Raw genomic sequence first — 26,051 nt, 5'->3', positions numbered from 1 at the left:
GGTTTAAGTCACTCAGTTTGTGGTCCTTTGTAATGGCGCCCCTGGAAACATACACAGTGGCAGGGAAGGGGTGGATGAGAGTGCTGAGGGTCTGGGGGGAGGGGGAGAGGCTGCCGGGGGGACAGGGAGGAGGGATGTCTGTCCCCTTTATCACGTGTAGGGGTGACTTGGGGGACCCAGCCCTGGGTTGGGTCCTCACCCACAGTGCGCTTGGGCAGGCCCCTTCCCTCCTGGGTCTCAGAGCCCCATGTGTACCCTAGGATTGCTGGATGAGATGGTCCCTTAGAGCCACTAAGGGTCAGACCTGCCGTCCTATGGGTCCATGAGTCCCCCAGGCCCTTGTGCTGTCTGCTCTGACCTGATTGAGCCGATGCGTATGTGTAGGCAGCCCTGGGGAATGTTCCCTTTTGTTGTTTTGTCCAGCACACGTTTCCCAAGAGCTCATCCAGTAGCCTGTCCCTGAGGCTCTTACTCCTTTATTGTCCTCATTGAGCCCTGCTGCAAACCCTGCATCTAACTGATTGCCTATCCAGTGTGAGACACCCTGATCACACCCTACCTGCAGGCGCCACTCTCCTTCTACTTCTCTGACTTTTACTCTGCCTGCTGCCTGCTCCCTTGGTAGATGACATTCCCTAAGGACTTATGCTTGATGAGCACCCCAGGTGAATTCATTCCTCACATTTATAGAGTGTATTCTGTGATGGGAACTGTTCTAGGTGTCAAGATACAGCAGGGAACACTACAGGCACAAATCTCTGCCTTCCATGGCTGACCTCCCTCCATGTAGGTTTTGGGACGTGTTAGCAGAGACAAGACTTCTCGATAGATGTCTCTGTCATCTGGATGTTCCCCCTCCAGGCCCAGCCTTTCTCCAGGGTTCCAGGCCTGCTGTCCTGTCCTCCAAGCTCTGAGAGTGTGCGGCGTCCAGCACGAACTTTTCATCTCACCCTGACCTTCTCTTCTCCTTGTCGGCTCATCTGCACAAGCAGCTAGTTGCTGTCTTGAAAACGGAGTCTGCACTGACACCTCTCCCTCCCTCTCTCAATCACCCTCACTCTCAGAGTCGCTCCCACCTCTCCATCACCGCCTCCCTGGCCACGCCCAGCCCTGTCACCTCTCTTTGGATGCCTGTCCTTCCCTCCCGCTGTCGCTGTCGTTATCTCCCATCCAAAACAGAACTCATGGCTGCCAGACCAACTGTCTTAGTCACCTTGCTCCTCTGTTAAAAAACCTTCTGGGATCCCTCCTGCTTCTTTAGTTAAGCCCAAACTGTTTGGCTTCACATTAAGAATCCTAGTACGGACTCTGGAGTTGCCTGTGTGGGTTTGAATCCCCGTTCCTCTGCTCCTGAGCTGTGTGACCATGGACAAGTGATTTTACTGCTTTGTGCCTCGGTTTATTTATTTGTAAAAATGAGGATAATACCAGTGATTACCTCATAAGGTCATTGGGAGGACTAAATAAGGCAAGAGGTGTGTGAAACTCTTAGAATGTGTCTATAGTGCTTCGTTCCTTTTAATTATCACCACGACTTCTGCTCGCTCCTTCCAGCCACACGGAGCGATCAGCTCCTTTTACACTCCCTTCTTTGCCTCTGTGCCTTTGTCCATGCTTTCCCCTTTACCTGGACCTGGAGCACTCTTCCCCACTGCAAACCCTGCCTATCTGTCCACATCTTGCTCAGCACTGCCTCCTCCAGGCAACCCTCCCAGGTCCTCTGGCTGGAAGAGCTTGCTCCCACCTCTCAGCTCCATGGCCTGTTGTCCAATGTTATCCCACAGAAAGAGCAGAGTCTTCTCTGTTCAGAAATGGTCCCTGGGAGCATTTTGTGGGACCATGGAAATTTCCAGGGGGCCTCCCTTAGGGGTAGAGGCTGACGCTGGTAGGTGGGTACCAGGGAACCATTTGCAGAGGTGCTAATTTCCATTGACTATAAATAACTCTGGGTCTGAAACCACAGCAGGGGCCTGGATTGTGCCAGAAGGAGTAAGATAATCGTTGTGGGGTGAGGGGGGCCTGCATAAATAACTTACCTGCCCTGCTGGGGCCTCTCGTGTGACAGGAGGGCCTGGAGGGAGAGGTTGCTTCAGCTCTCTCAACCTTTGTGGGACCCAAGCTGGTGGACAACTGAAGGTGCCTAATGTTAGAAATTAGTCTGTATTACTGAGCAACACGTCTCAGCCCTCAGCCCACTTGACAGATGAGGAAGAAACTGGTGTCCAGGGCCCTGGGCTTCTGGGAGCCAGGCATCTATTGCCAGGGAACACCCACAGGCCTTTGGAAGCCAGTGTGGGTTCCAAAGCTGCTTGGGAGGAAAGGTTTTCTGGTCTGGGGTTTGGGGTGAGAGGCCAAGGGTACTGCCCCTGCCTGGGCTATTATGGGGCCTAAGCCACCCCAAGGATTGGAAGTCACAGTGTTTCAAGGGAAGAGGGATCTCGGGTCTGGCCGTGAGCCAGCCCCTCTTCTGCCAGTCGGTGTCTGCAGTGCTGGGTGGCACTGAGACAGTGAGTCTCACAATTCTAGAACGTCTGAGCCTGGAGGAGCTGCAGAGACTACCAGACCCACCCTTTTATTGGTGGGGGGCTTGGAGAAGGGCTTAGTCAATAAAGGCCAGTCAGGCCAGTCTCACACTTGCGTCTTCCCAGCTCAGCGTGTGTTCTGATACAGGCGGGTGGGCCAAGCACACGAACCAGACCATGGCCAGGGGGCGGTGGCTGTAAGATGGACCCCCTAGAGGCCCCCTGGGGCCAGGCACTCTGTGTGTTTTCTCACTCAACCCATAGACCAGCATGGACCCTGGGAGCGGTATATTACCCGATCCATTTTACAGGTGTAAAAACCGAGGCACTGATAACTTAAATAACCTGGGCCCCAACTCAGGCTTTTAGACACTCTAGTTTAGCATCTTTCTCCTGTTAGATGTTTTCAAATTTTTTTCTTTAAAAACCTTTTTTTTTTTTAAACATTACCAGATTCTTCACCATGCACACAGATAAAAAAAGAGGTGCTCTGGTACATGGTGGGGCAGGAAAGCCAGAGCCCCACCCACTCAGCATCTCCCTGTCTCCTGGGGCACCTCTGTGGAACCAGCTCCCCAAACCTTCAGTTCCCTGCATTGAGCGAGTTCTGTGGTCCATTCGGTCCCTGGAGAGGAGCTGTGTTCATGGAGCTCACAGCCCATTTCACCCGCACATGACGTCCTAGTCCCAGACACAGTGAATTCCTCACGTCTTCCACACACATCCTGGTTCTTGCCTTTGGGCCTTTGATCAGCTCCTTCCCTCACTAAGAATGTGCTGCCTCCATCCCCCCAACTCCTCCTCACCCTTGGAGACCTCGCTCAGGGGAAGCCTCTCCTGATGTGTGTCCCATCAGGCAGGGGCTGCGCCCCCCTTTGACCTTCAGCACTCTCTCTCTTGCTGTAGTTATTTTGTCAGTTAGAGGCCGTAGATGAAGGAGGTCACATGTGCATGTTCGAGAGCCAGCCTGTCTGGTACCAATCCTGGCTGGGCCCCTGGTTAGTGGTGGTGTCCTGAGCCTCAATTTCCTCATCTGTAAGTTGGGGACAGTAACAGTTCCTGTTTCACAGGGTCCGTGAAAATTCAATGAAGTAATGAGTCTCTGGTATACAGCTAAGTAGCCAGCATCGCAAGTAGACTGGGAGAGTCTTTAGGACAGTGCCGGCCTACAATCCAGCTCTGCACCCCCCTTTCCTGGGAATCTTTAGGGAGCTCTGGAAGGGGAGGGTGTCAGGAGGGGGCTCCTTCCTTCTCCCCTCTGGCTGGACTGAGGCCCTGGCCCCTGCCCCAGGCTTCCATCTTTCCTCCTGGTCCTGCCTGCCTCTGTCTCTGTGCCCCTGGAGCTGTCTTCTTTCTGACCCCTAACTCCACTCCTTGGACTGAGAGGGAATGTTCTGGAAGGCTGACCCTGTCCTGGTCTCCCCAGCTGTCCCATGTAGAGCCGCATCACACAAACACCACTCCCAAGGAGCATATGGAACATCTCCTCTCAGAAGAGCAATGTGGCCCAAGCCTACACACAGTAGGAGCACAACACATCTGTTCAACAAATAACTATGTGTCAGCTTATAGCTTCACTTGGCACGACAGAAGCAGGGGAACAACAGGACATTCACTTTCACTGAACACCTGTATCCTTTGGTTTTGGGAAGTGGGTATTATTATCATGCCATTTACAGATGGGGAAACTGAGGCTTAGAGGGATGGAGTGACTTGCTCAAGAGTCTCAATGGTGGAACTGAGACTCTGGAATGCTCTTCCCATTGCTTTTCTTTTCTGAGAACATAGTAGGCACTTAGTGTTTAGTGCGTATTCATTCTGCAAAGCAAAGAAGCCTTCACAGAGATGGCGTCCTCTCTAAGCCTTTGTTTCCCACTCAGGGGCTGCTGTGAGGGCCACACGAGACAATTCATTGAAAGGGCCTGGCCCTGCACATAGTACATTACAGCCGCTGCGTGGCTTTGGGACTCAGGCATTACGCCCGGTGGGTCTGTCTACTGCCCACATCCACTCGCCCTCGGGGTGTCTGACTGTGCAAAGCACCTACCAGGCCAACAAGCACCGTTCATGGGACACGAAGTCCCTCTAGTCCTGCTGGCGCCCATGCAGAAGCCCTCGGTCAGGGGCAGGTCGGGCCCCTTCTCTAACTGTTCTGCACCCTCCCGGCCACCCCCAGGCCAGCAGGACTGTGTGCCTAGCACACACTTGCCTGCCCCAGCCTGAGAAAATGGATAGCACGTGGCAATCAACATGTGGGTTTAATTTATTGATGATTGAGAAAGACGGGTGGGTGGGATTCTGGACAGCACCCACAGGTGATTCGTCAGACTTTCACAGAAAGCTGTGCTTTTAAAGGATTTTTCCCCCCTTGGGGTGGGGGGTGGAGGTGTATAAGCATTGCAAATCAAACATGGCACTGACTTTTTTTTTAAAAACCGTAGATTCATATGTGTTGTTCAAGCCCATTGATCTGCCCAGAGAAGCTGCCTCTCTTATCTCCACTAATTTAAACCCAACTTGTCTCTCACAGTCACAGTGAGAGGTGCTGGTATAGAACAATACAACAGCTGACACTGATACAGCACCTGTTTTGGGCCAGGCACTGAGCACCTCACACATATCACTTTGATCTTCACAGAAACCCTGTGAAAGAACACTGTTATTATCCCATGTCACAGATGGGGAAACTGAGCCAGAGATTGGTTAGAGAACTGGCCCAATGTCTCACAGCTGGGTAAGAAGTGGAGCCAGAATCTGACCATGACATGAGCTGGCCACTTCACTGCTGGAACATGAGTTAGAGGCCTCCTTTGCTTGGACAGACCCAGCTTATACCTTGTGTACTTATTAGCAGTGCTGCGGTTTGGCTATGATCGCTCTGTATTTGGTGCTCCCGAATCCTGCCTTCACTCCTTAGCTGCCTTCTCAATGCTGTTCTTTTTCCCCATCAGGCCAAGCACTCCTCAAGGGCATGGAGCATGCCTGCTCTTTCTCTGTACCCTTCCCAGCACACAGTAGGGGACTTCCACACAGTAGGCCCATAAGCATGTGTGATTTGTGCCTCCATTTCCCTCCCTTCCCCCAGTCTTCATGTGGTTTGAGTGGACTGACCGCTCCCCTCTTCTGTGAGCATGTGACTCAGGTCTGACCTATCAGCCTAGTCTATCCTTTTGCCACAGGGATTGGTTCAAGAGTGGCCATGTGACTCCCAGTGGCCCAGTGAGAATCTGCTCTGGTATTTAAGGGGAGAATCTGAGGAAGAGGTGCCTTTGGCACAGTGGTGGCCGGGATGGGGGGGTATCAGCCTGAAGCTGCTGGGACCCTCATTGGGTGAGGGCCTGCCTGAGAATGAAGCCAACACAGAGGACAGTGGAGGTGAAAGATGGTAGGAAAAAGATGGACAAAGCCCTCCTGCAGCATTAGAGGCCCTGGATCCAGCCATGCCTGAGTCCAGAACATTCCCTGGACTTTTCAGTTGCACAAGTCAGAAAAGCCCCTTTTTTTTGCATAAGCCAGTTTGAGATGGGTTTCTATTAACCAGAATCCTGCTAGATAGAAACACTCAGTAAATGCTGAAAGATGATGATTCTTTTGTGGAAAAGTTTCAAAGCACTTTCAACTCACTATCTCTAAATGGCAGAGAGTGAAGTAGCACAATCCCCATTTTACAGACTAGAAAAGTGAGGTTGTGAGAATCTAAGTCTCTTGCCCTAGTGATAGTCTAGGCTGGAATGGCTCCCTAGTCTTATTGCCTTCCCCTGCCCCACCCTTGCGTGTATTTGGGAAGGTGGCTAGTTTCCTCAGCCTCTTAAATACATTGATAAGTTTTTCTCCTCCAGACATTAGAATGGAGCATGGGCCACTCCCCACGCAGACCCCGGGGGTGGTGGGGGGGAGATGTTCTCACTCTTCTCTGCTCATGCAGTGAACTCCCCACCTGGACCCTGTGTCTGGGAGGCCCCCAGCTTTACCGTCTGGGACATGGCTGAATCTGTGGCTGCCTTGGGTTCCCTGTCGATCCATCAGGGCCCAGTGATCCCTGGGGAAATGGACAATGATCTCACAGCGACAAACGGAAGACCCCTACGCACTGCCTCCACACTCTCCTCTGGGCCAAGCTGGTGGCAGCTCTGTGGATGACGTGGGCCCTGCTGGGTCTGAGGGGCGTTCTCAGCTAACATTTACCAACACGAGGCATCACTCCCCAAGGCCTGTCCTCTTGGCCCCCCTCAGCCCCTCTCTCTCCTCCACTTGGGCAAGCTGTAGGATTCATACAAAATTAACCGGAGGTTCCGTTTCACAACACTCTGAAGTATCCAGTTCCCACCCCACCTGCTGCTGCCCCATCTTCTTTGTCCCTCTCTTTCCCCCACCGTGAACCATGCCATGCAGAGAGCGCCCAGGGACCTATCTGAGCTGCCCTTTCTGACAGTCCAAGGTGCAGGTGTCAGGAAGTGAAGGGCAGGGGCTGTCTGTGCCGAGTGGCTCAGGTAAGTGCCACTCTAGGCTTGGAGAACTGAAGCCAGTTGTTCCACGGGTGACGCAGGGTGTCCTGTGTCCTGTCCATCCCACACAGGGAGGGGCACTAGGGCATCCCCACCTCTTCCTTCTTCCTTTCCTTCTTTCTGGGAATGTTTCTGAGCCCCCAGGCACTGTGCCAGGTGCTGGGGACACAGTGGAGAATGACAAACGGCTCCTGCCGCCAGGACCTCACCGACTACCCCAACACCTACTATCCATCCTTTTAGACCCATCGTGAAACCACCTACTCGGAGAAGTCTCCTCTGAAAGCACATTACCTCTTTGTTGGGCACTGTCTTAGTTAACTGCCCAATTCTTTCATGGAGAAGGGGCCCATGTATGTTGTTTTCAAAAAGAAATCTTTGGGCATAATAATAACAATGAAAATATTTTGTAAGTGTCTAGGGCTTACACTGCATTAAGCCCTCCATGTGGATTCTCTGATTTAAGTCTCACCACATCCCATGAGGTAGGTAGCTTTCTTATCCCCATTTCACAGATGAGGCAACTGAGACTCAGAGAGGTTACACTGAATTCTCCCAGTAACCCTGAAAGAGTAAGCCAGTCAGGATCCGAACCTGTGTCTCCGGGGTACTACCATTCTAGGCTGGAAGGCTGTGGAAGGAAAGGGAGCAGAGGCGGGCCGGTGGGAAGGGCAGTACCAGAATGGAACAGAACCAGTAGTAGAAGAGGAAAGGAATGGAGCTCAGATTGGGTGCAGAGGTCACTGCTGGGCCAGTGTTTACCCAACAGCTGTCACCAGAGTTGGGCCTTTACGTGGAAAATCCAACACTGCCAGGCCTGTGCCAGCAGCAGGTAGTGCCCTGGGTGGGAATAGCTTTCGATGGCTTTAAACCCCCTCTATTACTTGCAGAGATCTTTTTGCCTCAAATTAGCTGGATGCAAGGGGAAAGCTAATTGATCTGAGGCAGTTTCCTGCAGTGTGACTCAGAGGCTGGCTCCTTGCTCATGTCAGCAGATTGGGGGTGGGGGTGGGGGCGTCAGGAATGGCCACGGCCAACCTGAGGCCCTGTCTGGAGCAAGCATTTCTTAAATCAGAAGAGGGCCAGACAGGTGGGACAACTGCTGAACAGGAGAGAGCATATATAGAAAAGTCCACAGATGGCCCCACCTTACTCAGAGAGCGTCTTCAGAGGACTGTGCCCAGGAGTACATGCTTGGCTCCGGGCTGAGGGGACACCTGGGGGTGGTGTCTGTCAGAGCTGCGTTCAAAGTCTGCTCTGACGTAAAGTGTGGTGGTGACCTTGAGCCCTCACGCTCCCCATCTATACAACGGGATGACAACACCTGCTTCCAGCACACATGTCATAAGGATACAGAACAGCCTAGGGAAAGTGCTGTACCATACGCAGACATCTTCTGGCCCGTTAACAGAAGAGTCAGATGCCTCCCTTTCTGGAGAATGACTGCTTCTTCCAGAACAGTGATAATCATAATGAAAACGACAGCAACAATAGCTGAACCTTATTAAGCATTTCGATCCTGGGCACTTGGCCTGATCTAAGCAATGTTTATACCCATTTTACTGATGGGAAAATGGAGGTTTTAGTGTCTGGGGATGAATCCTAACACACAGCACTGCCTATATGACTGCTGCTGTTCTAAACTACTTCATGTGTCCTTACAACAACCCTATGAAGTAGCCACTGTCATCCCTATTTTACAGATGAGGAAACTGAGGCATAGAAAGGTTGAGTGACTCGCCCAGGGTCCCACAGATGGTGAGTGACAGGGGCTGAGATTTGAACCCGGGTTGCCCAAGTCTGGGGTCTGTGGCGTTATGCTCTCTGCCCCTCCCCAAACCTTTTCCAGCTCCACCTGCACCACCCCGGGAAATCCTTGTAAGGACCACTCCAGCAGGGGCTCTGGTTAATCCTACTCCTTAGGGATCTTTCCCATCAGAGATCTCATTTGGTCCTCATGAAAAATTAGGAAACCAAGGCCTAGAGAGGTCAGACCGCAAGCTCAAAGTCATACACACAGTTGTCAGCAGGCAGCACACCAGTCAGAGCTGTCACTATTCTTTCCATTTTACTGATGAGAAAATTGAGTCCCCTTTATTTTTCACATAATGCCCAACTTCTTGCAGTATACCATTATTCTGTGGAATCCTAAGAAATGCTGCTCTACGCCATGCTACATGCTTTCCCTTCTCTTTCCTCCATAGCCAAATTCAAACACTTCCTCCTCCAGGAAGCCTTCCCTGACCTTCACTGCCCACCCACCTCACCTCTCCTCTGAGTTCTGGGGCTCTTGCTGTACTTGGTTTAGATTACCTGCTGTTTTGTTTGCTCAGATTTCTGAGCTGGTCCTGTGGGCTGGAGACTCAGTGGCCATGTCTCAGGGTTTTATGGACAGTTATCTGCCCTGCTTTGTACCAGGCACCAGGCTGGATGCTGGATGTACAGAGCGGAGCAGGACAGGATTTATGCCCTCAGGTACGCTCATGCTCCCTCCAGCGGGGTCACAATGAGGTAACTGGTAATGGTCATGTGCGGTGCTAGAGCTTAGTCATGAGTGCCTCAATTTCCCAGGGTTTGAGAGCCTGTCAGGTGGGAGGGAAGGGTGGATATCCTAACCTGGGGTCCACGGCCTGGCTTCGAGGGGCTCTGGGAACACACTGATAATGTGAGCCACATCTGTCGCAGATCGGTGGATGTTTTTCTGGGGAGAAGGGCCACAGCTGCCATCAGGTTCCCCATAGGGTCTGGGGCCCAGAGACACGTAAGAATTCCTGACTTAAGAGAATCTCCTGGAACCACTCACGAGGAAAAGCTCACTGGGGCCCAAGAGCCCCCTGGCAGAGACCGCTCTCTTCTCAGGGCCACATGTGGCCGTTCTCAATCCCTGAGCTAGAATCACACAGCGAAGGAAGGATGTTTCCTCTATTCCCACCCTCCCCACCAAAACACAACCAAACAATGCCAAGAAAGAAAAGGTGTTTCTAAACTTCTGCCGGGGCTCAGCGACAGGAGCCAGTCTGGGAAGAAGGACCAGGCTTAGCTCTTCCCCCCTGACCTAAGAGAAGAGGGCCCCAGATGAAGAGACCCAGATGCAGTGGCGTGTAAGCACAGGCAACCACTAGATACACCGCAGCCCCAGGTGAGCATCTGGGCCCAGAGAAAGCAGCCTCATTAGGAAACACATTCAGGCTCGTGCCCAGCCGTGCCCAGGGCGTGGGGAGTGGGGTTAGGAGATGGCATGAGCGGGACCTCCAGCCTCAGATTTGTCCTCTCTCATATAGGGAGGAGGATTCAGATGCTGCCCGCCCCCCAGGTTGTGGTCTACACCAGGGAGAGGAAATCAGAATAATATGTCTGCCACTTATTGAATGTTTACTGTACGCATGGGTCTCCACTAGGCACTGTGAGGTAGGCATTGGCCCCACTTTCCAGAGGAAGAAACTGAGGCTTGGTGCAGTCTCTTAGCACAAATTTATAGGATTGGGGCGTGCTGGGGCAGGGCCTCACACCCATGTTTTTGGGGTTCACGTAGGGAACTCTTCTCCCTTATGGTGAGGGGAAGGTAACTGTGGGGTTAGGGATCCAAACTGAGCTTGGTGCCCAAGCTGGGCTGGGGTCTCTCCTCTGTGCTTCACGGCCAATGATTGAGCTTTGGTCCCCTCCAGAGGAGCCCCCAGGAGGCTAACACCCTCTCTCTGGAGATCCCAGGCCTGCTTATTCTGGTGGTTGCAAGAGCATCCCACACTCAAGGGCAAGACTCACATGGGCATCTGTCACCCTATCTTCCTGCTGGCCCTGTCTGCCCGGCAGCTCCATGGCCTGCTGCTGCCCCAGACCTCAGAGTCCCCAGTCAGAGCCTGCATTTGGGACAACGGGACACGACCCAGCCCACTGGCAGGGGTTGGGGAGCTGGAATTGGCTGCATGGTGGTAAAGCTGTGGTTCCATGCTCAAGTCCAGACAAGGGGATCTGGGAGCAGGAGGCCAGGGGCTGGGTGGCTAGACCCCCGATTCCAACCACTGTAGATGGGGTGGGGGAAGCAGGAGCCCTTCCTGAGCCTGGACGCAGGAAAGCAAGGCCTGGTTCCTCTTCTGGCCCCTCAGGTCTCCCTCCCGGCCCAGTCTTGGAGACTGGGTGCCTCCCAGGTTTCCAGGATGATGAGCCCACTCCATGTCAGATGTGGCTGATTTTGGCACCTGGTTTCCAGAACACAGGCTTGACTCAGCTCTGTTCCCGTGGTTCTCTCTGCAGGTGCATTGGGCCAGATCCCAACCCATAATGGGGAGAAAATGGAAGAAGCCCCATCCCCTGACCCTCAGCTAGAACACACTAGAATGGCCATACTGGCATTTCAGCCCACGTCTGAGATAGTCCTGTGGTTAAATGTTAAGAATACTGCCCCTGGAGCCAACTCAGATGGCAGTGGCCAGGGCTGCAGCCCTGGGTTCGAGTCTCCCACACCTACCTTCAACAGGTGAGGTTTTGAGGCGCCGGCAGATGGCTTCAGTGTCCCCGTAAGTCTCCTTGATCTTGACCACGGCCTCGGTGCCCCGCAGCTCCATGAGGGAGCGGAGCTCCTCCAGCGTGCACCCAAACTCGCCCCCATGGCTCGACTCGTTTCTTTGGTTTTTGGAGTAAAAGTCGCTGTTGGTCATATCACCCATGTTTGCCACAGTCCCTGCTCGGGGTCGGCCCGAGGGTCAGCGCTGCACAGGAGGCTGATGAGTGATGGCTCTGTGGGGCTGTCCTCAGCACGACCTCACTGGACAGCTGTGGCTCCTGGTGGCCGACTCCGGGTCCCGGGGGGACAGGTGGCCCAGGTGGGCTGATGACAGCGGTGGTGAACTCCAAAAGGTATCCCCAGGAATGGGGAGAGGTCCAGGGGCTGGAGGGGCTCAGGGCTGTAGACCCAGTAGTCTCCATTCAGCGGTGCCCATGCTGCTCCCTGGAGCTGCCATCTACATGGTCAGGGGCGGTGGCTCCTGTGGGGGAAGCACAGAGTGGTGACAAGGGTCAGGCCCTGCCGGCCTCCTGGGACAGGCGCTCATGAAGCCCCGTGTACGTGTGCATGCATGCTCACCCAAGTAACGCCCGCATACCCTACCATGGGTGCTTTGTACAACACCCATAACACCAGCATACAATGTAAATCCAAACATACTGGCACTTGCCTAGACACCCCATGATATACCACCCACAAGGCACAGCCCGATGCACCTGCATAACGGACCCCAAGCCCCTAATTGTCCACTGTGCTATGTAACACGCTGACCTCACAGCACATACCCTGGTGCACACACACCCTCTCACACACACTGTGCGAGGTGCCGTGCCACCTATTTTTAGGACCCACTTACTACCGTATACACAGTGATACACAAGCCCCACTTCACACACACTCTGGGTGACACTTCCTCCCTGCCATGCAGTGTCACGTGCAGTCATACATTTAACACCCCCACCTTCCCTCAAAAGTACCCCCTGTGCACACACAGATCCCTATTTCCCTCACTATTCTCAACATGTTTACACACATCCCATGCCCACGCAATTTGGGGCACGCACACCCTCCCCAAGTATAGATGCTCCCCGTCCATGCCACCAACACCTGCTGATATACACTGTTCTCTCCATTTGGGTGGGGATGGGAGAAAGCCACCCCCCTGCCCCAGCAGCACCCAACCACAGGAAGGAAGGCCCTCTGCTGGGCCAGAGGAGCCAGCTCACGCATCACTGAGCCCACAGCGTGGCCCCCAGCATGAGCTGGGGTCCACAGAGCCCTCACCTGGGGGCCCCCACCGTCCAGCACCACAGACAGCGGTCTCCACGTCCCTCTGGGAGTCCAGGAGGAAGAGGGAGCGCTGGCTTCTTTCTGCCCGCCTGGCCACCCTTGCAGCAGTGCAGCATCTGCGGGGCTGCCAGGAGAGAATCCAATCTGCCCGGACACCCAACACCAGTGTCCAAGGCCCCGGCAAGCGTTGGGTGACAAAGGGCCCCTGCTGAGCTCGGCTGGGCCTGGCACAGGGACCGGCTCCGCCCAGCAGCCTCAGACAGCTGGCCATCCTGGGTCCAGGACAGGGAGGGGGCAGGGGCGGGAGAGGAAAATGGGAGTGAGCCCCACCCCAGCCCCAATTTCTTCCTCTTTCCCCTCTCCCCCGCCCCGTCTCTCCCCTTCACAATCCTTTCCTCTGGCACAGAATTTTAGAGCCGGTGGCATTGTCGAGTTAATCTCATTTGCCCTGTGAAGAAGGTGAAGCTTGGAGAGGGAAAGGGACTTGTCCAGAGCCACAAAGAGCAAGCGCAAAGGGTCCCCGAGGTGGCTGCTCTCCTGACCTCAGCCCCAGGGGGCACTCTCTCCTTTCTCTCTGAAGAGCAGAGGCTGCTGGGTGGACTCTTCAGTGAAGAACACCGAATCTGGACGAGCAATCCCGTTCAAATCTGAGTTCTCCCAAATCCTGGCTGTGGAAGCCTGGGCAAGTCCTGTACTGTACCAGCCTCAGTTTGCTCATCTGTAAGGCGACAGTCATTCTCCTCTGTCCCCTTGCTACCTCCTCATTTGCCGGGAGCTAATTACAAACCATGTTCAAATCTGGTGTGTTTACACCTGGGGTAGGGGCCTTCCCAGCCATGGGTCAGGGTGCTGGAGCTGCAGGAGACACCTGTCCCGCCTCCCAGGAGGGCGCGTTTACCCAGGGCTGCAGTAGAAAGCCTTCTTTTTACCCTGGGACCAACAGCTGAGGCAGGACCAAGGATGCATGCATGTGGAGATGCTGTGTTGCTTAACAGGAGGGGCTGCAGAAGCCACAGTTTCTGGTCAAATTCTGGCTCCCAGCAGAATGGGAGGCAAATTAACTTTAGTATAATTATCTTAGAAAAGGGGGGGAGGAATAATAGTATCTATCTCATAGGTGTTATGAGGCTTAAAGTAGTTATTTCATGTAAAATACTTAGAACTGAGCCCAGTAATTCCTGAGTAAGCACAGTAGTTACTGGGATCATCACCAATTCGTACAAGCACTTTCTGAGATGGTCTTATTATCCCCGTAGAACCTAGGAGGACACTGACACCAAGAGAGGTGATGTGAGCTGCCCAACATCACACAGCTAGCAAGCAGTGGAGCTGGGATTTGAACTCAGGCACCCTGGATCCAGAGACATTCTCTTAATCAGGGTGCTTTGCTGCCTCCCCTGGTGAGTCTCCTCATGAGGTTCTCAGGATGCTTAAATGAAATGCTGTATGTGAATGAACGTGCTTTGCAAGCCACGAGGGACTTTCTAAACCTGAGGCACTATTTTCTATCTATCCACCTGCTACCTGTGGCGTAGCTTACAGGCACTGATAATTACACCTCTGACAGCACAAGCTATGAGAATCATTAGCAGTAATTAGATTTGTGACGACAACAGTAGGCATGAGTTAATGGCCTACTGGCGATTTTAATGACTACTGTGCTAAGATGAACAATGATCTTCAACCATCTGTCCATCTGTCCGTCCGTCCATCCATCCACCCAGTAATTGTATTTTGGGCATCTACTCCATGCCAGGTACTTCACACTTTATTGCTTGGACGGCTTAGCTATCTCCTTTCCCCAGGAGCCTGAGAGCTCTGAGTGGGCAATAGTTGTGTCACTGTTGCATCTAGTATGGAGCCTGGCACCCAGAAGGCACTCAATCAATACTTGATGAAGGAATGAATATCTGCATTAGCTCTTAGGCCACCATCCATGGGAGGTTCTCGGACCTCAGTTTCCTTGTCTGCAAAATGGGCTAGTGATTCCTACCCTGCCTACCTTACAGGTTTGCTGGGGGTCATGAAAGATGTCACACTCAGTAGTCATACGTTGGTGTTTGAGATGCAACCCCTGCCCCCCATTCCTCAGCTTTCCTTCATCACGATGAGGCGTGGGTGTGAGGCTGATGCAGACAGCTGTCCTCTCAGCCAGAGCCCATCAGACTCTGCCATCCTTGCTGACTCGTCCAAATACCACCTTGCTGCCTACTTCTATATGGCTCAGGCATTTATTGAGCAGTGTGACCTTGGAGAACTCATTTAAGCTCACTGGGTGGGCTTCACCTGCAAAGTGGAGCTGACCCATCAGTCTTACAGACAGGATGCTGTGAGGACCCACTGAGACCCCTCGGTGCAGCTCCTGGCCCGGAGCAGACACTACAGCACTGGCTTCTGTGCCCCCCGGTCCCCCTGCTACCCCATTATTAGCAAGTGTACCTCCATTATGGTTACTCATCTGCAGCCAGTTCTCAACATTGCCGTGATTCCTGCCACCAGAAAGGGGCACACAGGCTGCTATGGACTGAACGTATGCCCCCCCATTAATATGCCACAGCCCTAACCCCCAATGTGATGGTATTTGGAGGTATTTGGGAGGCGATTAGGGCATGCGGGTGGAGCCCTCAGGAATGGGATTGGTGTCCTTATAAAAAGAGACAGGAGAGATGGTCTCTCCTGGCCATGTGAGGACACAGCCAGAAGACGGCTGTTTGCAAGCCAGGGAGAGGGCCCCTCACCAGGAACCCCATCAGTTGGCACCTTGATCTGGACTCCCAGCCTCCAGAACAATGAGAAATAAATTTCTGTTGTTTAAGCCTGCCAGTCTGGGGTGTTCTGTTACAGCCGCCAAGCAGACTGAGACACAGGCCTGGGCAGGGCCTGCGGTAGTCCTGGGTCCAGAGGGGGTGAGCAACACGCCAGGGGTCACACAGCCTCGGCCGGGGCCCACTGAAAAGCATTTCCTTGTTTCCCACACTCATGAAACGTGACCTTGACTAAGCCCCTTTCCTCCCTGGGCCTCAGTTTCCCCTTGTGGAAAGGGAAGGGGCTGAACGAGGTGCTCTCTGGGACCCCTCAGGCTCTGATGTGCCAGGACCTTCAGAATCTAGGAGAACATTCTGACAATATTGGATTTGTGCATTTCGGTTTCATCTTATTAGCATTTAAATGATTCTGGATTGTTACATTTCCATGACTCAAGAATAGGTTAGAGATTTCTTAATAAAAAGTCTTTGCCAGGAGGGACGCTGGCGGATGAAGGAGCTTTTTTTTTTTTTTTTTTTTTTTTTTTGAGTTAACAAAGAAGGAATCTATCTTTCGAAGGAAGGATTAAAAAAGAAAACAAAACAAAACCCCAAACCAACAGCTTTTTAAATCCTACTGAAAGATGGTAGCTGGGACAATTGCAAATGAATTATGTGCTAAAAATAACTTTCGAATGCTGAATCCTTCTGTCTTAAGATGTGCTGGATTTAAATGCCACCTTAATATGTAGTTTTCAAGTTACCTCTTCTTTGAATCATCTCTGGCAGCCATGACAAATGTAGGGGACACAGGCCCCGTCTGGAGAGCCTGGGTGACAGGCCCGATGCTGCCATGGATAGTTTTGTGACTTGGGCAAGGTTCTTAGCCTCTCCCTGTGCCTTGGTTTCTCCGTCCGTGACAGAGCCAACTCACAGCCTACCGCAGAGGGTTTTGTGAGGACTAATTGAGATAGACCTTAGCCCGGTTCCTGGCACAGAGGAAGAACGTGTTACATGGTGACTGTTCTTACGGTGATCACTCATTCACTGCCTCTATCCTCTGTTCAACCAGAATGTCCCTCACTCGGCTGTGCTTAATGCGGAACTCAGCCCGACTGGGCCATACGCACAGGCCCCTGGCACTGCTCAGAGGGTTGGGGAGGGTCCCAGCTTGTTGGTGCAGCAGACAGAGCCAGTCTTCCCTCTGCTCTGTGGCTGACTTCCTGTGGGGTAGGACATTTCCTTTCCTCTCCAGGATGCAAAGTCTGGCCATTTTGCAGGACTTCCTGTCCCAGCAACGGGAACCCTCACCAGGGAACCAGGTGAGCTCAGCCAGCAGCCAGAGGCAAAGGGACAGCTGCTGCTGCACCCAGAGAGTTGCAGCCATTGCCTTCGATGGCCCTCTCCAGGGGAGGGGACGATCACCTGTGTGATCACGTGTGTGAGGAGAGCCTGATGGGTCTGGAGTGACTCTGAGAGTGGAGTGAGCGTGTGCATGACAGGGTCAGTGGGGTGCACGTTCAGCCTGGCCAGTCCATAGTCTGGGGCACACCTGGGTCAGGAGTGTGAGAATGCTAGTTAGTGTTGCGCTGGGCTCATAAGTGACTCTGTATATGTGTGTGTGTGTCCCTGTGGTGTGTCAGTAGATGTGTGTTTAGTGTGGGGGACCCCAAAGGATAAGGGTTTATGTGCTGTTTTACTGGACTCGTCAGGATGAGTGTAAGTGTGAGTGAGCCAGAGGTGCCTGTGCTACGCCGATCTCTGAGCACACAGGCTCACAGTGTGCGCGTGTGTGTGAATCAAAACTGATGATGAAAATCTCAGCTCTGAGCTCTCACAGTTGAGGAGTGAGAATGGGGAAAATTGGAAGGAAATTGAAAATGAATACCTCAGAAGCAAATTTAGTGTTATTTTTAGAAAATTCCTATCCTGTTAACCAGAAAAGAAAAATCAAAAAAAAAAAAAAAAGTCTGTCAGAAAGAGCCGTGCATCAGCCCGAAGGCACAGATGGCAGATGCAGGGTCGGGGGTGGACTGTTAGGGACCGAGGGCTTCTCCGTATCTTCTTATCCCCACACCTGTCCTGATGGAGGGCAGGTCCAGTCCTTAGCTTCCCACCAGGCTCAACACCTCCATTGCCTCTGTTCTCCAGAGGAGCTGCCAATGGTAGATGGTAGGAAGAAAACCCCATTTCTGGTCTTCCAGGTGTCTCACACACCTATTCATCTACCCACTTTTCCATCCATCCATCCATCCATCCATCCATCCATCCATCCATCCATCCATCCATCCACCCACCCATCCATCCATCCATCCATCCATCCATCCACCCACCCACCCACCCACCCATCCATCAGCTATCCATCCATCTGTCCATCTGTGTGTCTCTCCATCTTTTCACCTACACTAACCCTAAGGAGGTACATCTCAGGCCCTGCCCCCGGGAACTGGTGTTCTGAGGACAGCTAGAGAAGTGCTCCGACCCTGCTGTTTAAGATGCGATCATTCTGCCGTAACAAGCCCCCTCCAAGACCCCCGTGGTCAGCATCTGTAGGCTGAGTTGAGTGATTCCTGCACAACTTTCCCTTCAGATTTTGGGAGGATGTAACCCACACAGCACTTGCCTGGGAAGCAGACCCGCTGGGTCCCGATCTTGGCTTGACCAGCGCTGTTAACAGGCCTTGCTGAGCACATGCTTCTGAGGGCTATGTGGTATCACTGTCCTTACCTTACAGTCATGGAAGCTGGGGCTTAGAGAGGCCATAGATGTCCAAGGCCACACAGTTTATATGCTTGCTCCAGTCCAAAGCCTCCATATTTCCTCTGTGCCTTTCACCAACTTGCAGTGTGGCCTTGGACCAGAACTTTCTCCCCTGTGCCTCAGTTTCCTTTTCTGTAAAGTGAGGGTTGGACAGATACCCAGTCTCAAAGAGCCATTTTAGCGCCATCCTCAAGGATTCTCCCGTCATCTGATACTTGCTTCTCAGGACACACAGACTTCCCTGGGCCTCCTTGCTGCTGCGTCATCTCCAGCAGGAGCAGCCATCCCCACTGTGGGCCAAGTGCTGTTTGGCTGGAGGCCGAAGGAAGGAGAAATGCCCTAGAACCTGGGAGTCACGCGCTGATCAAAATTCACCTGCTGCCTTTGCATCTACTGCTCCCCTTTGGGCCTCTGCATGGCAGCGTCTGCTTTCTAAGATTTGTACTCTTTATATGCTCCTTGTTTATAAATATTCCCGTAAAACATCTTTGAGGATTTTCTGATGAAGCTAAAACAGTAAAGTCACCAGCAATGGAAACAAGAAAGCCTCGCTGAGGCAGAGAAGTTTTGGGGAGACTTCACTTTGCCTGCAAGAAAGGGGACGTGCACTGAGCATGTTTGGGATGGACCAGCTGCGCTGGACGTTGTTCTCTGGTTTCAGCCACTGCCGTGGCAACCTCCTCAGCCTCAACTATCGCCTACCCAACTCTCCCTGCAGTGCACTCGCCACCTTGAGGCCCCCTCTGCAGCCCTAGCAACCCCCAACCTCCAGGTCCTAAGTGGCTAAGTGACACTGTCCCATGCTGCCTTCATCTGCCTCCTTCTTTCCCATGGTTTACAAGCAAAGGACTGAAGGAAGAACAAAAAACGATAATAACAGCAACGCTTAGATTATACCTACTATGTGCCAAGCGCTGTTCTGTGCACTTTATAGTTTAATCTCATTTAATCCTTCCCAACAACCCCATGACACAGTAACTCCCTGTTTCACAGAGGAGAAAAAAGAAAACGAGAGAGCATTGACTGGTATAAGGTCCTTGGTGAGGGGTGAAAGAACCAGATCTCACACACACACCTAGACACTTACGGGACCCCCAGGCTCACTCACATTCATTTCTCCAACATACCAGGCTCCTGCCCTTTCCTGTGGTTTCTATAGTGAAACCGCGTTCTGCTGTCAGTGCTCTGGCCACACATAGCAGGTCACTTGTTGGTTGGTAAGCCCTCAGGCTTCACCTCTGACCGTGGAGGGCTGGGGCCAGGGAGGTGTCTCTGGGGATGAAGTGCTGATGGATGAACGGAGGTGGGTGCTGGGGAGGGATTGGGTGGCTGAGGTCAGGGAACTTGATACCTGCAGGCCCCCTCCCTGAAGGCTGACAGCAGGGGTTGGGAGCGAGCGCTGTCCACGTGGCCCTGGTGCTGACTGACGGCGCGCCTGGGGAGGACAGAGAAGCCGGCATTGGGAACCAGCTCCACTGGGAGCTGTCCCCAAGGCCCCAGTGCTGACTGGGGATTGGGTGGTCTCTGAGGACTACGTTTCCAGGTGCTGTTTACATGCTGCGGTGCTGACCTAGAGCAGAGGGTTGTAAGTGCCCTTAGGAGCTTTCTAGTATAGCAGTGCTGACCAACGAAGTGTGGGGTTGGGGAGCCTGAGGTTTTGGGTGGGGGTGGACTAGGGAGGCCATAGGCCTTTTCCGCGAGCTCCGTCAATAGGCATGGGAAGCTGACCCCAGATACTTGGTGCTGACACTCAAAGCTGGGTTCTCGGGCAATGGGGTGTCTTAATAAACAGGTGTGAACCAACAAAATGACACTATGCAAAAGGCTACTCAGGGCCATATAAGTGCATGCACAGAGGACCCACCTTGGCTCATCAGTGCCATCTGTCCCTGATGCCAGAAATCTCACCACTAGTGAGTCATTCTTTTGCACTGTGCATGGTCCTTTCCCTTTGGTTCCTGCTGGGACCATATTTAAGTGGTGGCATATCAGTCTGACCGAGTTTATTAAATTTTTTCCTTCATTCATTGGGGTAGGAATATTCATCCACAGGCATGCCAGGGGATGAGCGTAAGTCGGGAGATTACTTTTGAATAGCCAGGGAGTCCTTTCGGGTCCAGACCAGAGAAACAGGAAGCTAAAGTGTGGGGGAAAATCATTCCATGTGGATTGAGAATGCAGGGGCCAGGGAATAGAACTACATGGAGAGGGGGAAACTGTATGGAGAGAAGAGCAGGACTCCTGGATTCAAGAGAGGAGGAGAATCAGAAAGATGCATGTGCTGGCAGGGATGGTGTGTGTGTGTGTGTGTGTGGTGTCCTTTAGATTCTATTTCTCACTACTGTGACCAGTCTCGTGGGCTAAAGAAAAGATGCCCTGGTTTGGTAACTGCACTCACCGCCTCCCCTGCCTGAGCCTAGGTTATCTCCTGCGGAGTCTCCCTGGTGGAAAGCCAGAGATCTGTCAGGCCATCGACTCGGCCCCAGACCTGAAGGAGGGGAATCAAAAGGTCGGGAAGCCAGAGCAGCAGCTGAGAGCAGGAGCTGCCTCCATGGGGCCAAGGTTTCCTGTCCTTCTCCTCTGATAGAAGCTTCTTTGGGTGGAGCTTGGGACCCCAGAGCAGAGCTGCTCAAAGTGTGGTTCCCAGAGGGCCACTCGTGCTGGCATCACTTGGGGGCTGGTGGAAACTCAGGTCCTCAGTCCCAAGCTGGCAGAGATGAGTCCGGTTCTGGTGGTGGGGCCGGGAATTTTAAACAAGCAGAACCACTGCCCTAGCACTCTGAGGTTCCCATTCCAGCCCCTATTTCTGCTCTCTTCCTCTTACAGCCAACACTCCCCTGGTTCTGGGTTCTAGAATCCTAGAACTTTCGTGGCCCAGCTTCTGGCTCAAACACCTCTGGCTCCCTGTCTCTGCCCACCCAAATGCCACTTCCTGCCAGGACTTTGGGTGGCTCCAGGGCTGTGTTCAGTCTTCACGCCCTTACCCATGGCTGACAACCCCCCACCCCATCTTCCCACTCGCCTATGGTGTCTCTGACAACATCTGCCAAAGGGTCTTCATGGTTTCTTTGTTTGGGGTCATGGCCCTGCCCTGGACACTCAATGCCTTTTCTCTCCTAGGCAATGCCACCCATTGGCATCAACTTTCATCCTAACATGGGTGGTTCCCAAACCACCCTTTCCACCCTGCTTTTCTCCTAAGCTCTACAGCCCCTGACTGCCAAGTCGTCCCCAGGCTCTCAGACTCCCCCAGATGTCCTCACCCTTCTGTGACCCCTGTGTCACCTATGGCCTCTAAAGCACCCTCCCAGGTCCCCAGAGTTGGCCTATGGGGTCACACTTGACTTTGTTCCTTCTTTCATATCTAATCGGGCGCCCACATCCACTCAGCTGGGAAAGGGCCAGGCTCCCTCCTCTCTCCCCTCTCCGGGCTCCTGGCCCGCGTTCAGGCTCCACGTCCATGGCCTCCCAACTGGCCCCTTCATCCTCGTGTCACTCTCCCTAGAGTGATGCTGATGGTGACTGGCATTTGCTGAGAGTGGCTTCCACGTGTCAGGCTCTGAACACACCTTACCCCACAACAAGCCTATGAGGGAGGCATTACTACGATGAGTAAACTGAGGCACAGAAATAACATCATGTGCAGGGTCACACAGCTAACGAGCGGCAGAGCCAGGAGCAGAGCGGGACCTGTCAACTCTGAGGCCACTACAATGTGCTGCCTCTCAGATTCAGTAAAAACCATCGCCGGCTCCCCGATGCCACGCGGGGTCCTGCCTGATGGGTACGGAGCCAGCCTTCTTGGGCTCTGTTCTGAAGGAACGCCTTACATTTCTTGAACAACTAAAAGCATACTCCTGCCTGCTACCCTACGCACACACTGTCCCCTCTATCCAGGACTGTCTACACCTACTTTCCCATTCATCAAAACTTTCCTCTCCAAGGCCCAGCATGCCAACTTCTCTAATTCCTCTGCCGTAAATTTCAACCCTCTTCCCACCGCCAGCCCATCACGTGTGGCTCATTCCTTGAATTCACACCCTCCACCTCAGTCTCGGGGTGGGTCTTGCCAAATTCTCCCCTACTAGACCTTGAACTCCTTGAGATCAAGGCCTCCCCAGCCACCAACGCTGGTTCGACAACTGAGAAAGCAATCTGACTGTGGACGGACACTGAGGACGACAAATCTTAGGATACGCTCCGCATCTAAAAAGTGGAAGCTGGTCAGCCAGACAGTAGGAGGAGCTGACGCCCCCCGCCCCCGCTGTGTGCCCAGCCTTAGAGGCAGCCCATCAGCACACCTGTACCAAGACCCTATAGAGGAGCTGCTACTGGCGTCCCATTCCACAGACAAGCAAACAGAGGTTCTGCCAGGTTAAGGAGGTTGCCCAGGGTCACGTAACTGTTCGATCTGAACCCAGGTAGTCTGCCATCAGAGCCCCTGTTCTCAATCCAGCCTAAGTCCCTCCCTGGGAGACTCAGAAGCCCTATGTGTGGTGGCTCAGGCAGTGGGACACACTGAAGCCTTTGGGGTCCAGTGGGGGATGTGGCAGCCCTTCTGGACCTCACTGCTCAGGTCCGCGTCTTCTGCCCCACCCAGCGTTAGGTCCCAGAGAGGATCCTTGCGGGCTGGCCATCGTCCTTTTCTCCTCTTGCCTCTTCCCAATTCTATACCGAGCTGGAGGTCAGGGATACGGCCAGGCAGGACACTCCGCATCTCCCAGGAGGCAGGCCCTGGTTCGGGCCCAGGGACCAGGCTGGGGGCACAGGATGCCCCCCACGCCGAGCTCGTCCTCTGCATTGGCTGCCCGGCCCCAGAGCCACACCAGCAGAACCCCGTGCCCGGAGGGCCTGTGGAATCTCTTTGGCTCCTGCACCCAGCAGGCTGGCATGCTGATGAGTGACCAAGCCGCCGGCGAGCTCTGCAGTCTGCCCCTGACTTGGCATGGCTGTCCCGGCCACTGCGGAGACGAACAGAATCCACCCGGCACCTTGAACAGATGGTGCCACTTCTAAAAATAACGCTGCACCACACTCCCCGGCGCAGCCCGAGTCCTGGCGACAGAAGGGGGTGCGGGTGGGGGTGGGGGCCGCTAGCTGTGCTCACCAGCCATCTGCTCAGGGACAGATGCGAATACAGCCTCCCTAGGGGATGCAGGCCCAGGGGACCCCAGCCTCACTGAGGCTGTGCAGAGCCATGGCATGATGCTGAGGCTCTGAGCCCCCAAATGAAAGTGAGCAAGGCCACCGAGTTTGTGTCTGCCTTGCCCCCCTCTGTCCCTCTCGTGTGGCCGTCACAGCAGCCCCATGTCCACGTGTTTCATGGCTGGGATCCCTCCCTGGACTGCCCTCTCTGCCTGTTACATTCCACCCCATGTCTGGGTCCCTACATCTACCATCTCCAGTGCCATCTCCTCTTGGGAATTTCCTCCCACCCCAGAAACTCCTTCCCTCTATGGATTCTTAAACCACTTTTCACTTGACTCACAACTTAGTGGGGTCAGAACCCCTTTATTTGAGGCTTAGAGTCAGAGAGATGTGGGTTAGAACCCTTGTTCTGCCATCACTGAGTGACCTTGGGGAAATCAAGGCAGCCCTCTGGCCTCAGATGTCACATCTTTAAAATAGGGACACCAGTCGTCCCTACCTCACAGGGGTGTTGGGAAGATAATATAAGTCTCTGCAGGGCCACGAGTATTTGCAAAGCTTGACAGAAAAGCCAGAAGAAGCCCTGATTTCCCAAGCTCACTTGAATCCAGAGACCAGAAGGGACCTCAGAGGTGAAAATCCCTGTGATGCCCAAAACCCTTCACAGCACTTGTGCAAAGCCCTGCTTGCGCTTGCATGCCTCCCTTGACAGGGGGTTCACTCCTTCCTTCCATGATAATCTGTGCCAATGCTTTTAGTTACAAAATTCTTTGGGTTGAGCTGAAATTTTAAAATTATTTTTATTGTTTTGTAGTTAACGGGCATTTTCTGACTCATGCAGAATATACCTGCTCCCTCTTTCCCACTGTAAGTTCATGTCCATGAGTGCATAGACATGTATGTGTCAGGGTCGGGCAGAGTGTGTGCACGGATGCACAGCCAGGTGTGTACAGACATGTGCCTGTGCCTGTCAGGGCAGAGCAGAGCGCATATGTGGTTGCATATGGGGTATGTATCTCCTGTCTGTCACAGATGCCTCATCATGGTCTCTGGGGCTGTCTACAAGTGGCAGGTCTTGCAGAGAGTGACATCTTCAGGGAGTCACCTGGGGGCTCAAGATCCTACACAGAACACGCGACTCCAGAGCTGGTTGCCCCTAACTACGGGTGGATACGCCTGGAGCAAACCTGGCTAAGAGGTCTGCCATTAGCTGTCCCTACTCCACTGCCTGCCCTCTTTGGGCCTCAGTTTCTCCATCTGTAAAATGAGGAGGTTGGACTAGGTGGCTTCTAAGACACCTTCACATTCTGACTTGTGGTAAGTCTTGGACACTGGATCAGGCCAAGCAAGGGGGCCTCTCTGGCTCCTGGCACCCCCCACCCCACCCCAACAGGCCCAGTTATCTTCTGGACACTGAGACATCTATCAGGGGAAATTTTCTTGTTTTAATAATAAAAAATCAACTCAGAGCTGCCTTATGGACCACCTTCCATGCCTTAGCACAAGCTGTTCCCTCCCTTCTGCCTCTCTGCCTGGTGGACTCCTATCCACCCTGCAGGGCCCAGCCCAGAAGGCCCCTCGTCAGTGAACACGATGTTGACCCCACTCTCCAGGCAGCGCCAACACATCCCTCCATGGGGCTTGACCATTCATGCCCTCCAGGGCACGGGGCTGTGTTCATCCATCTCTAGGTCCCCAGTGCCCCTGACAGACAGAGTTGGTGCCTGACAGAAGCTTGCCAAGTGGCTGTAGGAACATGTAACTTGTCCTCAGAAACTAAGAGAGAACAAGATGCCTGGGTCATGGACTCATCCATTTCTTCAACAAGCATTTCATTTAAATACAAAGGCAGAGAGCATGCAATGAGCACCTACTGTGTACCCAGCACTGACCTGTAGGAATGATCAAAGATGTGACTGAACAAGAGGAAATGAGAGAACATTTCTGGTAGGAAGGTGGCCGGCCACAGTAATAAGGGCACCAGAACACAGAAGTAACAGTAATAAAAATAATTGTAAGAGCAGCTAAGGTTTATTACTGTAAGTGCCACTCTTTGTATTCAGCTTTTTCCAGACATGATCTCGCTCATACCCACGACAGCCCCTGAGGTAGATACTCTTCTTCATTTTATAGGTGAGGAAATTGAGGTTCAGATGGTGGGGTGGCTGGCCACGCTCACATTGGGGTCTGCGTCTCAAGGCTGTGCTCCCGACCTTGGCACTCAACAGATTCCTGGACCTAGAACCAGCACAAAAGGAGCTGCCCCACCAGTAGAGTGAAATGTGGTGCTTCGGGGGAGAGAGAGAAAGCCAGAGCTACCACTTCTTCCCGAGTGGGGGCACAGTGCCTCGCATCCAAGTGGCTGGGGGCTGGAGGAGGCCTCCAGGGTATCGCTAGCTTTAGCACCCACTAGGGAACCCCCAGTGGGGTTCTTTTCCTTGCACTGCTGACAGGTGTGAGGCAGGGGCTTTGGCTGACCTGGCAGTCTGGGTGTGAGGGGCAGGAAGCAGATGGCAGCCCCTTCCTGTGTTTGGAAGAAGTCAAGGGTGAAATCCTGGAGCCATCAGCCTGGCTGCATGAC

The 26,051-nt window shown here is 53.3% G+C and overlaps 1 protein-coding gene across 14 annotated transcripts in view; it reads right to left on the bottom strand.

The window, feature by feature from the left end:
- The window catches only part of ATP2B2 (ATPase plasma membrane Ca2+ transporting 2), a 360,315-nt gene that overhangs the window by 108,382 nt on the left and 225,882 nt on the right, over positions 1–26,051 (bottom strand). For all 14 annotated transcript variants that reach the window (XM_088798409.1, XM_019732636.3, XM_019732642.3 and 11 more), the window contains one exon: positions 11,493–12,009. In XM_088798409.1, the coding sequence (XP_088654535.1) occupies positions 11,493–11,691 (199 nt within the window). In that variant the 5' untranslated portion in view covers positions 11,692–12,009. The remainder of the gene's footprint in view (positions 1–11,492; positions 12,010–26,051) is intronic.

The sequence above is a fragment of the Rhinolophus sinicus genome, chromosome 5 (genome assembly GCF_057876585.1).
Source record: "Rhinolophus sinicus isolate RSI-liver-muscle chromosome 5, RSI-T2T, whole genome shotgun sequence".
NCBI lineage: Eukaryota > Metazoa > Chordata > Mammalia > Chiroptera > Rhinolophidae > Rhinolophus > Rhinolophus sinicus.
Note: the sequence above shows the minus strand (reverse complement) of the source record. Positions and strands in the feature narration are given on the sequence as shown.